The sequence below is a fragment of the Dipteris shenzhenensis genome, chromosome 18 (genome assembly GCF_047967505.1).
Source record: "Dipteris shenzhenensis isolate YYH24624 ecotype China chromosome 18, Dip_SZ_1.0, whole genome shotgun sequence".
Classification (NCBI taxonomy): domain Eukaryota; kingdom Viridiplantae; phylum Streptophyta; class Polypodiopsida; order Gleicheniales; family Dipteridaceae; genus Dipteris; species Dipteris shenzhenensis.
Window position 1 is genome coordinate 50,439,676 of NC_141613.1, and position 18,198 is coordinate 50,457,873.

The 18,198-nt window shown below is 41.3% G+C and overlaps 1 protein-coding gene across 1 annotated transcript in view; it reads left to right on the forward strand.

Moving 5' to 3' along the window:
* The first annotated feature begins 10,842 nt into the window (after nt 1-10,842).
* Nucleotides 10,843-18,198, forward strand: part of LOC147891378 (cryptic loci regulator) — a 31,108-nt gene continuing 23,752 nt past the window's right edge. Inside the window, exons 1-2 of the mRNA XM_087389854.1 lie at nt 10,843-11,125; nt 11,206-11,371. Coding sequence (XP_087245980.1) covers nt 11,092-11,125; nt 11,206-11,371 — 200 coding nt within the window. The 5' untranslated portion in view covers nt 10,843-11,091. The remainder of the gene's footprint in view (nt 11,126-11,205; nt 11,372-18,198) is intronic.

Here is an 18,198-nt window from a genome sequence, read left to right on the forward strand (position 1 = left end):
AGGATGAGAGGATTTAAATATGTATGTAGTGGCCAAAAAATTGGAGAAATTGTCATGTATGGGAGCATATCCTTGCAAACCTAAAGAACATAATCTCATCCTCATTCTGCAAAACTATATGATGAGTGAAAGATCATCTATGAGTGTTTCCCTAAGAAATGGAGCAAGTAGAGAATAGTGAATGTTGGTCAAAGGAACCCTTCTTATAGATAAAGTTCAATGCTATGAGATGGATACGAAACTAATTGAAAAGCATATCTACTCATTGCTCAGATGAGCTCGAGCACTACATAGGCAGGATCCTATAAGATTATTGCAAAAGCCATCGTGCTTCGTATCAGAGAAGTTTGCACCTCTGTGGTTGACAATCAACAAAATGAGTTTGTCAAAATGTATGATATATTTGAGAATATTCTTAATGGCACCTCCTCCTTGGATTTAGCTAGTGGCAAAGGGTTGTTCTTTTTGGATAAGGATTTCGATAGGATTACGTGTGACTTTCTTCTTTTGGTCCTGGGAAGATTGGGGCTTAGTGAAGGGTTTAGTCGAACGGTCACTTGCCTCTTTGGATAATGCTTCTATCGTGTTGTGTTTGAATGGGGGGGCAATTGGTAGATTTGTTGAGAAGGTCAATCCGTCAAGGATTCCGTTGGCTCCTCTACTCTTCGTGTTGGTGCCTCTCATTTATGCTCTCAAGAGCTAGGTAAGTATTGGGGAACATTAAGGGAGTTACCTTGTGTTCAAGAAACCAAATGAGCACTCAGCTCTATCCAATGCTCTGAACATCGCGAGAGTGGAGGACAGATCATAAGGCCACTCCTAAGACAAAGATCCCACCTTGAGACCCCGTCGTTTTTTTGGCCTGCCCTCTGCCCTCGGGGTAGCCTTAGCAACCCCTCGATTTTTGTAAAGCATAAATTAGTCATTTGCTAGGTAGGAGAAATCCTTTTCTTTGTACTGCCGTATGAGTGGATGCCACGTGTCTTGTTCACCACATGTCTTGTGCTCGTTGGCCTAACGTTGCAAGGCTTCGCCGCTTTTATGATTAGAGGAAAATTACGAGCCGCCGTTTCCTTCCTGCTCACCTTCTCTCTTATTTATTGGAGCAGAATAACCCTTTTCTTGCTGTTTACCTTCTCTTTGCTGGTCTTATTCATTGAGGCGGACCATCTTGTGGTGGGGAATCGCGAGCGTAATTGCATGAACATATATGTCTTTATTTCCATATCAACGAATTCAGCTTTAGGCTTGGCATCGCTTGAGTGATACGGCGCTGATTTGTTTTGGTTCATGTTTATAAGGTGTGGAGATTAATTGTGATATCCTACAGAATGCAGCATGCAACTAAACAGGCAAATGCCAGTGTATTTAGTACTGTTTTGTCTTCTGATGATTAATGAGGAACATTTCAGGAAATGCATGTGGTGCCTTCGTTAAAGGTGTTCTACGATGAACACTTGCCTTGTCTTCACTTCTATCATCCTTCCTGCTTTCTGGAATTCCTGCTTCATTGCATCTATTTGACTTTGTCTTTGTTGTTTCTTCAGCATATTGACAACACCTGGTTCCACTGAGTATATGGATACGAATAGACTCCTTAATGATTTCTTCCCAGTTTTGTCTGATGGAATTCAATGTTATTTGCAGCTCTTGCGAAAGTCTGCCCTTAAATGATTGAATCCCCTGTCACTCCAGCGTTTGGTAAAGTTGCTCTTGTTGAAGAAACAAACAACACTGGGAATCATAACAATGTTGTTGATATTACAGGCACTTTTTCTTGTTATTCTTATTTGTCGCGTCTTTTGTTCGTTTCAAGTTGAAGTTGTTTTGCTTGGCTTTGGAGGTCCTGAGCTCGTGTCGAACAGTTGACAATAACCCTGACCTCGGTGTATTATTGATTTTCCATGGTGTTGCATGCTTCTTCTGACTTCCAATTTTGAGTCTACAAACCCAGCGCCGCTTGGTTTTTGTAACAGAAGATTTGAACGGCTACTTATTCAATAGCCAGATCGGGAATCTCTCGGCAAATTCCTCTTTTCCCATCACTTCTCCCTTGCTCTGCATTCAAAGGATTTGTTGACTGATTCCCTCCAGCAATCCGGCACTCGTCTGCAACAACGGCTGCTATTGTGCCACTAATCTCTCCAGCAATCCGGCACTCGTGCGCAACAACTGCTTCTAACCAGTATCCTTTCACGATCGTTTCATTGAAGTGGTTGAGATTCAGGTTGACATTGCATCATGACGCTTCCATTTCGCACACCCCCCTCTTGTCGTATCTCTGTCTTCCTCGTTCTTCCCTAATGTGTTGTTATGCTTGTTTCTATTTTTCATGTTCCGGGTCATTCATCCATCAAGCAAGTGAAGGAGAGAACAAGCATTCCTAATAGTTTTTTATGAACGACTTACATGTACTTCTGTTTCATTCATTTAGGTGCAGAATTGTACTCTGCATTTGTTTAATGTTATGACTATCTATATCTTTGTTTACGATCCACATCTTGTTTCAAGCGTTGAAATACTTCTTCTTAAACATCGATTTTTTTGCTGGTTTTGAACATTTGAGTATAGCAGCATGTTTCCTATGTTGATGGAGCTCCTTCATGCTTTGTTTAGGTTGTTGCTGCTATCTCTGATTGCTCGTATGTTGAAAATATAGCATCACCACCTAGCTCGAAGTCAAGTCCATTGTTGCTTGCTTTTGTGAGGAGACTCCCAAAAGAAAATTATTAAAGAATTCTCCAATCAAGAAGACCTCAAGTCACTCCTTGAAGAATTCATTTGAAGGGGTGGCCCAAGAGGTCTACGCTCAAGGTAAGCATTCCAATTTTTCCTATCTATTCGTTTATCAAAACTTACATTCATTGATTTTTTCCCTCTTTTGTGTTGCATTCAGTGAAGAAGCTTATACGAGAAAATCCTGAGTATGTTAGCTTTAAGTCGACTAGTACTTTTCACATGCAACGTACAACTAAGTCTGTGCATGTGAGACATCTGGTGGAAAAAACTTCCCCAACAAAAGAGGCGTCGAAGTTATCAACATTGATTATGATTAAAGCAAGAAATGAACTTGAAAATGTCATAATTGGGATCTTGCTACTATGTTATGTTGAAATTAAATGTCGAAAACCTTTACAATATTAAATGTTAATGTTCTTTCGTTGGACTTTTATAAAAACATCTTCATTATTTTCCAATTAGAAGATGATTTCCCTCACAATTATATTGACTATTTAAGCTAACATGTCAAATTGGAGGCTCCTTTGTGTTATTGTTTCGATAACAACATTATTTCTTTTATGTTCTTTTTTTTGGCTTTGCAAATTAGATGTATACCATACAAACATTTTCATTCCAAAGTTGTTTTGATTTTATTTTATAACAAATAAATTTGAAGTTGAATGTCTTGTTCCCAACTTGATTTGATATTCTACAACCTTACTATGTCTCATATTGATATTTACAAAAAGCCAGCAACTTTTATGCAAAGAATTAATGATGAAGTAAATTCTTACAATGGACTTAATGATGCTAAGAACTTGCAACCATCACTTCATAATTTCCCATGTACTACCAAGAAAGAGAACTTTGTAGGAGGAGGGAATTCTTTGATATCGCTAGGGATAACTCAACTATCAGATTGTGCACCATATAGATTTCTATTTGAGGGGAAATTACTTTGCAAGTATGGCACATACAAAGTCACAAATCCAAAATATCTAACATTCTTGAAGGGAGACTTGACTGAAAAAATTTGTTCCCATACTGTTGCATTGCTCATACCTTCTATATACATTCACTAATTTGTGAATTTTTTGCAAATTGGAGAGTTCTATAGAATAGAGGGGGCCAAGTGTTATGCCTAAAGGAACAAGCAAAGGTGGAACTTCAAAGTTCTCTCTACTTGTGGATGCTACCACATGTATCATTAGAGGGGAACCTTTTGAAGAAAACCTTTGTTTGCTACCCGATCACTCGCTTTGCACGTATGTTCCTTAGGCTACTGAGATGATCAACTTCAGCAAATTGTTGATATCTAATGTCATGGAAACACTTGCAATTGTTATTATTAAAATTGCACGTGACAATGGGTTGCCAGACCAAATTATTATTGCCGATGGCCCACGAGATGAAGACAAATCTGCAGTAAGATGGATTGGTGATTCATCACTCTTCTAGCTTGTACAATAGTATCCTTGATCTTTTTAACTTACAATGCCCTTGACTTTTTATGTTGTAATTGTCCTTCGTGAATGAAAGAAAATCCACCCTCACTCAACTTGTACAAGAGTTTAACGAGGAAGGTGTAGTTATGTACATTTTGAAAAGCGTGTCATTCTTGAAGGCAAAGGGAACAATTTGCATCTTCGACTTCACCATCTTGGCAGACATTTTGAATGGACCAATGAACGACGACTTAAAGCAAGCTGTCATTAGCCAAGTGGCATGACTAGGCTATGGAACTCTTCCATTGATCCTTTCTTTTCTTTGAAGATGCATTGATGTAAGACTTTTCTTGGTCTGTAGGTGTTTGGCATTTTACACTTCACCAATATCAGTGCCGACTTTCTTGAGTTAGTTTGCGAGGCTTGTGGAGGTGTTCGCATTAGCATAGATCCCCTTCACCCTTACTGCTACTCTTCCAAGAGTCCTCAAATAATTGTGCAAGTTTCTTCCTTGACTGTAGATACTGTCCAATGTGGAGGTGAGCGGTGCCTGTTCATATTCAAGGCCCATATGTTGACATTGTTTTCCATTTTGATGTTCCCTTTGCTGAACTATATGAGCAATATGATGGCACGAAGCAAACTTAAGAGTTGCAAACCTGATGGAAGATTTATAGTAAACAGTTATGGCTTTATTATTCTATTTGAGCCAAATGTATGATGTACTTTCCTTTTTCGGTAGCATGTTTTCATGGAGCTTTCACCAATCAAATATATTTTCTCCTCAATAGTCTTCGAAGAATTCAATGAGTACATTCTACTATATTTGAAAGAATTGTATGAACATGTAATGGACATTAAAGAGCTACTACAAAGAAAACATTTGGCGACCAATTCATATTTCCTTTTACAGAATCCAATGAACACAAATGCCCTCATTTGTCTTCTAGAGTTTTTCCCTACTCTAACATACCAATAATTTCTAAACACCATATATGACAACATTATGTGCACATCTACAGTGAGTATCACTCCATGGCACATGTTGACTATAATGCCTAGGGGAGCATTGTTGACAATTGAGAATGTGCAAAATTTAGCTGGAAACTCTTCACGACCTCAAGCATTAACAATAGACATAAACATTTTCATGCCATCTTTGGAACATCGCTTACTTTGCTATGTTGCAATGGATTAAAACTTTCTAAGCAAATAACAATAGGCATAAGGAAACTAATTGATATGAAGACGTTACTATTGGATGAGTCAACCCATGCTTGCACAATCACTCCATTGATTCATTTACTTGGGGAATGTGCATACAACATATGGAACAAGGAACATGAGGTACGGCTACAACTACTCGTGCAGTGAAACCCAAACTTGCCTGCCAGAAATTGCATGTCCATTTCATAGTCATTCTTTGGAAAGTAACTATACAATGCAAGCTACTTTGAATAGAATATAAAAGATGAGAAGAGTCGTACTTGCACATAATGGTATTGCTGTAACAAAAATCGCCAAGGGAAACATCGATGTTTGGAGGACAACCTCGTAAACATAAAAGGCAAATGAGTCACATCTCACATGAGTAGCAATATGAAAAAACAATTTTGGATACTCCATGCTTCCCCTGCGTTTGTTGCACTTCATTGAAATTCATTTCAAAACTACAAAAATTAAAGGAGAAAATGGGTGTATTTCTCCAAGCTAATGGAATAAGCTTATCAAAATTTCACTCATCAAATAATTTCTTATGTTCCCTATGCTATAAAGATGTAAAAAATAAGAAAGTACCGTTGCTATCTTCTAAAAACATGAAAATGGTTGATAGCACAACATACACAAGGAATCTCAATGATATTGATGCACACTTAGTTTCCATTAGAATATCATTTGCCCAAATCTGAGAAATAGTGTATGAAGGTCAATTTGGACTACATGGGAGCGTTGTGAATGTATTTGTAGACGTTGATAGGGCATAATGTGTCTTGCCAAGATTCATAAGTGAAAATGACACAGTTGCAGTTGCTATCAAACATAAATTCTCATATAAACATAGCTATATGAGTAGCGTGGTGCATCCAACATATACAATGATTGCACTAAATGAATTTTTAACAACAACCCTATACAAAGAATACCACGTTAGCATAAACCCTCTTTGGAAAGAACATGTAAAAACTGTGCAAGCAGAGGAAAAAGTAAATGAAGAGAAAAAAGATGGCATTGAAGTGACACCAGAAGAAGATGTTGAGACCGATACTTTAGTTCATGGAATATATACAGGATAGCAAGTTGTTGATTTTGAAGATCAAACTATTGCCATTGCACCTTTTGAGGGATTCTCTCCACTAAGAATCTTCAAAGACAAACATTGCGAAGAGCTGGCATTTCCCAAGCTATTCTTTGGTAATCCTCAAAACTACAATATTCCCGACCGTACTTCGTACCAAACCATTGCATGTTGGGAGCTAACAAATAGATCGACACTTTGCAATATCCATAGATAATCTTTTCTTCAAAACAATGAAAATTTTAGTGAGATAAGTGCTCTCATAATCTTGGATTCGCATGCGAAAAGCCCAAACAAAATGAAGGACACTCCAAGTCAAGGATGCTCTTCTAGATACAAACATCAACAACCTTCTACAATCAAACATAGGGTATCGAGACTCTCACACCATCATACATCAGCTAACTACAAGTACCATCTCAAGAAAAACCTTTTCGCAATGTTAAGGCAATTGGGCCCACCATCATTCTTTGTGATGCTATCAGCGGTGGCCAAAAAATTGTGGCAACCATTGATAAACTGCATTCACAAATTAAACCCACACACACACGCTAACCAACATTCCAACCCAAACATAGAACTAAGAAACCTCATTAGTTTAGACCCTATAACCATTGCGCAATATTATGTTCAAAGATTTCAAGCCCTCAAAACATTGCTAAAGAAAGATCACAACATATTAGGTAAAGTGGAGTTCTTCTTCTTCATCACATTGAATTCCAAAACAGAGAAAGCCAACATGATCATGGCCTTCTTTGGATTAACAATGCACCTGTTTTTGGAATGTCGACAAATGCAGAGATTGAGTCTTTTGTTGGATAGCACATTTCAACAGATGTTTCCTTATTTCCCTTCCAACAAAAAGACATCCAGACACACAAACATCAAAAAACATGTTACAAAAGGAACAAAAAATGTAGATTTGGATTTCCACGTCAACCTATGGAGAGTACACAAATACTATTGCCACTACAAAGTGAATCCATGGACAATGTTCTAAAAAGAACTTTAAGTCCATTACGTCATTGTTGATGGAAGATAGGGCATTGTCATCGTTAGACTATAATTCCTTTTTAATTGCCCTTTCATTGTCAGTGGAAGAATACATTTTAACTTTGCGAGCATCGATTTCTCAACCCACATTATTCTTTAGAAGACAGCCAAAGGATATACACACAAACAAATTCAACCTACTTTGTCAAAACTATGGGGCGCAAACATATACATATAGTTCATACTAAATCCACGTGGAGCTGCTACATATTGCACATCGTGGATGACAAAAATAGATAAAGAGACCATAGAGGCAGTCAAAGTAGCTCTATCACAAAGCATAAACTCCAATGCAACATCAAATGAGCACATCGATGTGTAGATAATGCAATTTTGAATACTCAACACATCAGCTCACAACAAGGTGTTTACTTGTCCCTATCGTTGCCACTTTCAACCTCATTAAGACGATTTCAATATATTAACAGAATCCTCTAGAGAAAAGAACATTGTTGTTGAAGCATCGAGAATAGTTGCAACACCTATATCTTGAAAGCACAAACATCTCCTTCAATGACATTATCGATAAGTATTTGAAATAAGCCATCAATCTCCATGACATTTGCTTAGCAAGTTTTGCAAGCGAATACACAATCTCAGCAATGAAGACAACATGACGAAGGGAACCCAAAATAATTCGATTCAATAACTACAACAAAAAGAATGACCCAGAAAACTACTACTATAGAGAACTATGTACTTTTTTCTTCCCATTTCAAAAATTCGAGCCGACACTTGACAAAAGCAATCCTACACGGCATGGAAAATACATAGAAAACAAACATATCATCAACCAAAATAAGGCAAAATTCAAGAAGCTTATTCCTAAAATGTCAACAAATTTAGAACCTACTTCAAATGGTTCCACATCCTCAACAACATCAATACATATGACATTGCAATTGACATGCCAACAACAACAACAAAAACAAATCAACAACATAATGCATCATTATTAACGTATAAACTAATTCCAAGGAATGAGTACTACATTATCTTAAGAAAACTAAACATTGAACGACGCCTACTACTCGAAGACATCATGTTAAAGAAAGGGGTTTCGACCTCGATATGAAGCTTCATCTTTTCTTGATAGGCAATGCTGGAACTGGCAAAACTTTCACATTATTGGCCATTGTTTAGGCCCTCCCTAGGCATTACTCACACAAACAAACTTACAATATCGAGTTGCCAAAATTTCTTTTGCTAGCATACACTAGAAAAATAGCATTCAATATTGGTGGCACAACTATTCACTCAGCTCTACACTTCTAATGGTGTCCCATCAGGGTCCCATTACACAAGCCTTTCCAATGAAAAGTTGCAAGAACCATCATAACTAAACAGAGACCTTCAGCTACTTGTTTTTTAATGAAGTTTCTCTAATTGGCCATAGCACATTAGTTGCAGTAACTGACATGCATTTGCGGGATATCAAACACAAACACCTCCAGCCATTTGGAGGACTCGATATACTCTTATGTGGAGATCTATGCCAAGCTAGTCCCCAATAAAAGACTCATGAATTTTTTGGGAACAATCAACAAACACATCAATGATGCCATCTTATTGGAAAGATAATGTTTTGCTTTATGAACTCACCAAACCAATGCGTCAAAATGGAAACCAATGCGTCAAAATGTACCCAATACATACACATACTAAACAAAATAATGGCAGGACAACATACTCTGGATGATATATCCTACATAAACGAACAATACTTGAGAAAACCATTGCAAAAGCATAATATACCCCACCTCTTCTATACTAATGTTGCAAAGGACATTCACAACAAAGAAGTGTTTGACTTGCTCGAAGATGATCCACATATCCGACCGACCAGCAAAAACATGCAGTAAAACAATAGCAATACCAACAAATCCAAAAAACATACCAAGATTACACAAAACACTTCATTTGAAACCAGGAATGATAGTTGAGATTTGTACATGCAACTTAGACGTTCCTGATGGGTTGGTAAATGGTGCAGATGAAATATTCAAAGACTCCAACACAAGCACACAACCAGAGGGTGGGTTTTGTTCAACAACAACAATACAGGTAAATTGGCATGCTTCAATAACTCATCTCTTCACAATGAAAAAAATTCCATCCACTTGACTCCGATACATCCAATCACAAGAGAATTTCAAATAGGCAAGGACTACTTAAACACAATTTATCAAACATAATTTCCCATACAACCCGCTATAGCTAGAACAATTCATTGTTCTCAAGGACCATCCATTACCTAACATTTTACCCATCTTTCATTAAAACACATGGCTTGCCATACACATCCATGTCTTGTATACGCGACCCAAAAAACCTTTTCCTCATACATCTACTAGAACCAAAATACATCAAAGTAGATAACAATGTTTCAAAAGAATTTGATTGCTTGCAAAATGATCGACAATGGATTCCAAAACAAAAGAACTTCTCCAACCAACAAAGTCAACAAAAAATATTGCAATCACTCAACACACGAGCCCTATATTCAAATTTGCTTGCAAGATATACTTCACAACAAAAGCCTCCTAAGTGCCACAATACTTTGCCTTCAAGAATTGCATAACAACAAATAAAAATCCTCTCCTTGCCTAAATTCAAATGCTTGCAAAACACAAATGGTGTAGGACTTGCAACATGTTACAAGGACGAAAGGAAATTGCAAAACAAAGCATACATCCAAGAAAAAGGCTGTCAGTGCTTGCTAGCAATATTCTCAAATTCAAATTTGGATAGACTAGAAGGACAAATTGAAGTAATGGGGTGTACCAAGGGGTACAAGGTTTGTGTGAGTTTGTGTGTCACCACATGGTGGTAGAAGGTTCTATTAGGTGTGACTGAGAGATTCATGGGGCTGATTAAGAAATCAGTGGAGTGATTTGTGGATCTGGAGATGCTCTCCTTTGGGGCACATGCATTGTATCAGTTGCCCTTATAAGGGCCTCTCCTCTTTTGAATCCATGTTGTGAATCCTTCATGCTGTTCCATCAAGATTTGCCATCATCAATGCATACAATTCTCCCTCCACACCGCCTTCAACACTTTCATCTTGCCTACAAAATCTACTAACCAAAATAGAACTAAACACACCAACAACAATCATAGGGGACTTCAACATTAACTACAATTACTCCAACAATAGAACAACAGAACTTCGCAACTTCATGACACATAATAATATGACAAGATTGATTCAACAACCAACAACAATTCGTGGCTGACATATGGACCAACACACCTCTACAACATTACAAAGCTAACTTCATTTAGTGGTCCGACCACTCCCTTATATACACAAACCTAACACTACGTGGAGGGAAGGCCTTCTAAATGTAATTCATCTTGTTAAGTGAGCATAGAATGGGCGCTCACATGTCAGAGGTTTTTGGGAGGTTTGCTATGGTACATCTATAAAGATGCGATTGCTGAATTTGAATGTAAGTTATGGCGCGTGAACAAAGAGACCCAATTAGAGCAATACAGCCAGCTTCCCATAGCGACCCAGCTCAGTCGTGACTGACTCTCGGGGCGCATGCTCTCATCCTTGCTGCTCTCGAAGCCATGACAGAGCCTGTCGTCATCCGCTCGGGTGAAGGTGCATCCTTCGCCTCCTCCTCTTTTACTGCTTCAAGCCCTTCTCGATACTTAGCGTTTGATACTGTCCTGTTGGAACAGATTGGGAGATTGTCAACGAAGATGGGCTCATATACAAACGACGGAAGCGAGAGCGTAAGTCCATTGCAGAGGCTCCTGAACGCTTGCTCCGCCCCTCTCAGCCACAGAACGATCAACAAGCACGGCGCCACAGGAAAAAAGCTGGATTGCAGCAGATGAAAGCAAGGTACGCTGCATACGTGTCTTGTGAGAGGTTCTTCGACAGGTGCGTAATCTGGGGCATTTATACCAACATGCCCAACTGGTATTGAGACAGCCTAGTGGAAAGGTACCCGCTTCTTCGAGGATGCGCAGCTTGATCTGCACTGCTCTATGCAAATCATTGGGATGGGATTCGAAAGTAGTCCTTTAATATCGCATTAGGACTTACGTCGCGAGTAGTGATTAAATGGGAAATACCATCAAGGGAGTGAGACTCCAGTCTTTGGAACTAATTGAAGTTGATCAAAATTAATGGTAAATTCACCTTCCCGTGGCGTGTTTGTGATCCACTGCTTGAGACTCATAAAACAGCCACCTGTTACAAGTAGGATTATACAAATTCTTGTGAGTGCACTTGAAGCAGGTTAAGAGAAATTTGTGCATCCTTGTAGGATGCGGCATGAAGCATCCCAGGAAGAGGCCATCACTTCAAAACCTTTGAGAGAAAAATGTGTCTATGTAAAGGACGGTTGTTATGATGACTAACAGTATCTATTTTGGAGTCCACGTTAGACCTAGACAATTTTTACTGGGGGCTAGTTAGGATACGGTTAACTCATTGTGCATTATTGTGGAATACACTTCTCTCCTCCTAACTTGACGGACTTATGCTAGGAAGCAGTTGCATACTGGGGATACGTAGGAGTTTACACCATGTGTAACCATTAACTCACATTCTTGACTTCTTTGTAGTCTCCTCTCTGCCATTTCTCTCCTTACTTTTGAATCCCTCTCCATCTCCTTGTCACTTCCTCCTCTCTCCCTGCCTCTTTCATTTCTACTTTTTGCTCTTTAAATCTACCCTATTTAACTTTGCTTCAGCTAGCATGTTTGGAAAGCATGCCTAGATAAATGAATGTTGACTGAAAAAATAGCTATAAACGAACGACCCAAATATTGTGCTGAAATGAGATTGACGTTATGCTAGTCTGAATCGATGTTGATCAATTAGCCTAGGAGTTTAGGGCTTCCCAAAGTCGACAAAGAGCATATAAGGGTTTTCAAATAGTAAAGTCCTTAGTAAGAACCTTCTTTCCAAATGCCTCTCTTTCTGCATGTAATCCACAAACATTGGTAATAATTGAGAGAAAATCTTGTTGGAAAAGTCACCTCCCCATCTGTAAGCCCCCATATAGGAGAGCATGGGGGAGATGGACATAGGGTTGATGTGGCGGCCACATGGGCAGCACATAGGCTGCCATGTGGGCAGCACATAGGATGCCATTGGATGCTGCAACAGGAGCAGATCTGATGGGCAGAGGGCAGCTCCACATAGGCGGACACTTCTGGACAGGCTCAAGGGATTCTGGCTCAGCTTTGGTGGTTGGAGCAGGACACCACTTAGGAGCAGTTTGGAGTAATTTCACCAGCTGCATGGGTGTTGACTGCATGCTGTGCGGTACTGTTGGAAGGCGCAGAGACAGGTCCACAATTGGGTGGAGATGGCTAGGGCAGATAGGTGCCTGTGTGGGGCAGTGGTTGAGCAGATTCAGGGCTGGAACATGCCTTGGAGAATGGCAAACAGGCTGCAGGAGATGGCAATAGGCTGGACGGCAATTTTGAGCTGCAAGAGGCTTTTGAGGAGGTCGGATGGCAGGCCTATGGGCCTGGGCCAGTGGCAGTTAGCCATGTGGCCAGGCAGGGCTAGCACCAGGCTGGTCCCCACAGACCGGCAGGTTGGCCACCTGAGTCAGCCTTGGTAGTCTGCCACATCAACCACTAGCGCTGCCAGGTCAGCCAATCAGTGTGCTCCTATAAAAGGAGCCCATTGGGGCTTATACTTCATTCACAGAAGCAGCCCTTTAGGAGCGGATTCGAGCAGCATGCCAGCCAAGACTTGGGCCTTCCTCAGGGTAACTTGGAGGAGCATAGTAGGAGGCTGATTAGTGCAGACAAAGACCTTCATCCTAGGCTGACATTCAGGGCAGCAAGGATGGATCAAAGGGGGAGCTTGGCCCTCACCATTGGCTGCCTTCCAGAGCAGCAAGGAGGAGAAACACCAAGGTCAAGCACTGCCCTACCAGTGGCTGTTCGGGAGGATCAGCCTGAAGGTGTGTTTTTAGGGCACGACTATGAGGCCCACCTAAGCTCATAGGGAGCACACAGGTCGAGTGTTTTGAGAGTGCCATGGAGGTAGGAGAACAATTGTTGGTTGTGCTCAGGAGTCGACATCTAGGTAGCACTCAGCTACTAGAGGGTGAGACATTGGGCATACATTTTGTTTAGTGTCCGTTGTGGATGGAAATATAAGTCTTGCTGGTTCTACATCTTTCCTATGCATTGCTCATTTACTTACTACACATGTATGTTAAGTACACCTGTGAATTCCTAGAGATGCTTTGTTAGTCTTTCTGCAGTGCATACCCTTTGTTACGATGCTTAGTTTTCCAACATGGTATTGGAGCCTTGACGGAACTTCTCAAGCAGTGGAGCTTGAAGGCAAGGACCTTGTTGAAGGATGACCTTGATTTAAAGCTCAGGGCAATCATCTTCGATGTCTAAAAGACGGTACCCTTGCGAGGGAGGCTCAAGTTTAGATAGGTGTACGACTTTTCGACTCTATCTCTTTTCAGTTCATTGTCATGGCCACCAGATATGCTGTTTCTAATTTTGGGGAGATGGGCAAGCTAGATGGGACTGACTACTCATTGTGGGAGACAAAGTCCGGAGCCATTCGGTGTTGATAGAGATCGCAACAGATAGAGAGTTAATGCCTCAACATCGTGACTCCAGCCCCGATGACCACACCCGTCAGTGACTGTATTGGCGGATGCTATCTAAGTAAGAGCTTGGTAGATGCATGATGAGGAGGCCTTGGCCATTATCATTGGCACCACGACAGATGCCCACGTTGAGGGATATCTACGAGATGAACAAGGAAGCGAGGATTCTTGACCTCGGGATTGAGCTCCATGGCATGAGCATGGATGAGGAAGATTCAATACAAGAACACATCACCAAGATGAAGGTAGTGAGGGATCAGTTGGCGGTAGTTGGTCAAAGAATGGATTCTACCAAGATGGCTAGGCTATTGCTTGGCATGCTTTCGAGGGGCTACAATAGCTTTGTGACCACAATGATTGCAAAATAGAGGGCGGCGCTAGGTATGTTTGAGGAATTGGTACCATTGCTTTTATAGCAGGAGGTTGGGGAGAAGAAGTACGATGGCAAATTTGGTGTAGTGAGGACAAAGCCCTGATAGCTCAGGATGGGACCAAAGGCAAGGAAAAGGGTAAGCCTGACAAAGACAAGCCCAAGAAGGACAAATCTGATGATGGAGAGGACTCTTTAGATGAAGAAAACAAGAAGAAAAGAAAGAAGAAGAAGAAGAAGAAAAAGTGCTTCTATTGTGATATGCTAGGTCATTTTGCGAAAGATTGCAAAAAGGAGGCAGCGGATCAAAAGAATGAGAAGGGTGCTAGCTTAGATTCAGTGGAGTCAAAGAATGCGGCTAATGTGTTGGTCAATGGTGGTGAAATCTCCAAGTGTTGTTGAGGTAAGCATATCCTCTGCTCAAACGGGCTTGCGTCGTTGGTCTGATCGTGAAATAGGTCCAGAGAAGAAAACTCCTAAGTATGCGTATGATGAAACAATCTCAACTGGTGATCCATCAAATGTGAACCGTTCTCTATGCATAGTTACTCGGGATTGTTGAAGATCATATTCATGGTCTTACCAAGGTTGGCCTTCAAATCGTGTGGCTCACAGAATACCAATAATGCATCTAGGTGTCTCTGGAGGTCATCTGTAGAAGAAGGTAATAGCACCACATCATCTACATATAATAGGCTTTGAAGCAAGGAACTAGTGAGAGAGCATCCCCCCCCTTCCCAGTGTCTTGATAAAGGTCTCAAGCTCGTCTATGTAGAGGCCCAATAGGGTTGGTGATAACGATCAACATTATTTGACCCCAATAGTCTCTTGATCTCCTCTTCAAACCATTGTCCATGACTTTGCTTGAGTCGGCTCTCGGTATTGTATTAAAGGCTTTGCAAAAATCCAGCAACAATAGGCCCTTTGCTTGGCCTCCTCAATGATACTCTTGAGTGAGTATGTGATCCATGGTCCCGTGGTCATGTCGAAAATCGGCTTGGCCCTTTGTCCTGAGTCCCTACATGTCTGTGAATCTGTTCCGGAGTAAGAACTTCAATCCCATCTTCAAGTTCAGGTTCTTCTTGATGCTGAGTATCCAAAAACGCAAAAGTATCGCCATGGTATCTCTTCAAATTGCTCACATGAAAGATATTCTTCATACGCCAGTGGGCTGGTAATTTCAGCTCATACGCTGTGGATGCTTCTTCTGGATATAAAGCTGCTGAAATCTGAAATGGACCATAAAACTTCAGTGCTAACTTGGCATGTTTTGTACTCCTCACACTGACTTGATTCTTCTTTTATCAATCTTCAGTAAAACCCAATCCTCCTCCTTGTAATAAACTTTTTTTCTTCTTTTATTGGCTGCCTTGGATTGTTGAACGTGGGCCTTCTTAATATGTTCTTTTACTTGCTCGATAACCTTTGACATATCCTCAGCAAACTGGTTAGCAGTAAAAATTCGCTCCCCCAAGTGTGTTATTGGAGTGGGTAAACATTGCCCATAGATGATTTACCTTGTGAAAACTTTACACAAAATCCATTGTAATGTGTTCCCACCTTTTAGAGGGAATAGGCAAAGGCTCCAAAAGACCAGCAGTCTTACTTGTGTCAGATTTAATGCGTTGACATATGCCACATCGTTGAACAAAGGTTGAAACTTCTTTGCGAAGTTTAGGCCAATGGAAGTACCTTTCAATATTATCAATGGTCCCTCTAATGCCTCTATGTCGAGAATATGGACTCACATGTAACTCCCTCAAAACTAGATACCGAAATGTTTTGGATACACACATGGCACGTCTCAACAATAAGTATCCATCCACGATGGAATAAGCCTCTGAACCCTCGACCTCGTTACGTTGAATTTTCTCATAAATGTCAGCAAAGTCCTTATCTAAAGGATAAGCTTCAACCATTGCTCCTTAGTGATTTCTCCTTAATCACAGAAATGTGATTAACTTGGGGCCGTCTACTCAAAGCATCAGCTACTAAATTCTCCTTTCCTGGTTGATATTCAATATTTGGTTGCCCAAAGGATTGAATATATTCAGCCCATTCGATTTGCTTTGAAGAAACAATGGGTTGAGAAAACAAGTGCTTGATACTTTGATGGTTAGTCTTAATCTTGAAAACAGAACCATATAAATAATGCTTCCATAACTTTAAAGCATCAATGACTGCCAGTAACTCCGTCTCATACGTGATATATTTCAATTCAGCCCCTTGAAGTTTTCTACTCTCATAAGCAATGGGATGCCCTCCTTGCATCAACACTGCCCCAATCGAGGTACCACTCGCATCCGTACATACAACAAAGAACTCTTTGTCCATGTCCGGAAGTGTTAACACTGGTGCAGTGACCAATGTTCTCTTAAGCTCCTCAAAAGCTACTTGGTGAACCTCTTGTTAGAAAATACCCAACAGAGGGTACACGCAGCGGAAGACTTATAGTAATGCCCAGGAGCTCACACAGTGTGGTGTGGGTGTGGAATCATAAACTTCTTTACTTATGTGCATTCAATAGATGTGCAGACTCATCAATAGACAATGAACCAACCGGATAGAGAAACCACCAAAATATATATATTTCTGTCCAAAACTATGGAGACAATACAAGAGAGACAGATCTTGAGTCCCACCAATGGTGTGGTCCTCTGATCTTACCACAAGGTCCTTCTCCTTTCAGCTGGCTATCTCTAGACTCGAGCCCGCGTGCTCCACCTGGAGCTTCTGTAGACTTTCCGTCCTTTGACCTGCTTCTGGATGTAGGCCCCAAGGGTTGTGCTCTGCTGCTCCTTTCTGCTCTGCTGGAAGCTGCACTGCTGGATGAGAAATGAGGCCTGAAGCCTCTCCTTTTATAGGCCTTGAGGCTTGGCAAAAATACCGACCAGTCTGTCACAATCTGGCCGACTGGACAGACCAGGTTGGCTGGCCCAACCGACCTGGTTGGCTCAGCCCAACCAGCCCTTTAAGGGCTCCAAAACCGGGGCCTCTTGCCCCACACTTCTAGGGCCTTTGGCCCTCCATTCAAGGCAGGGGCCCAGCCTATATAAGGCATGCCTATTGCCCACTGACAGCCCCAATTTGCTGCTCCACCAGGCCTGCTGGTACTGCCCTCTGCCAGGCTCTTCCCAGCCACGTGTCCTGCGCTGTACTGCCCTGTACATCCTGCTGTCCTGACCCGCCTGTACCGCGCCATCATCAGGGTCTGTTGCAGGCCCTTCACCTGCCCACTACCCTCGCCATATGGCTTGCCATGCTGATGCCATCTGCAGGTCGCAATCCTGTGAGGTGCTGCCCATGTGGCAGCCCCCTCTCTTTCTTCTCTCTTGGGCACATCCTGTCCTAGGTCTCCCTCGCCCACGCACTCCTCATTTGGGGGCTTACAGATGGGGAGGTGACCTTTCCAACACCCCCTCTCACTGACACATCTCGGCCCAACGCCAACACGTCGATGACGATGCTCCAGTAACTCCCTGGTGGTAGTCCTCTGGAACCTTTCGGTGTCGAAATCTTTACCTGGCTTTTCATCCAGTGGCTCCTGCTCCACCAGGTCCGGTTTAGCTTCCGCACACCATCGTGGTACACAGGTCCATCTTTGGTAGCACCTCTTGGTACCACCTCCTTTAGTCACGTTCCCGCCTTTGAACTCGAGCAATCCATCCGTCACGATCTTCCAGTCGTCCCCCTCATAAT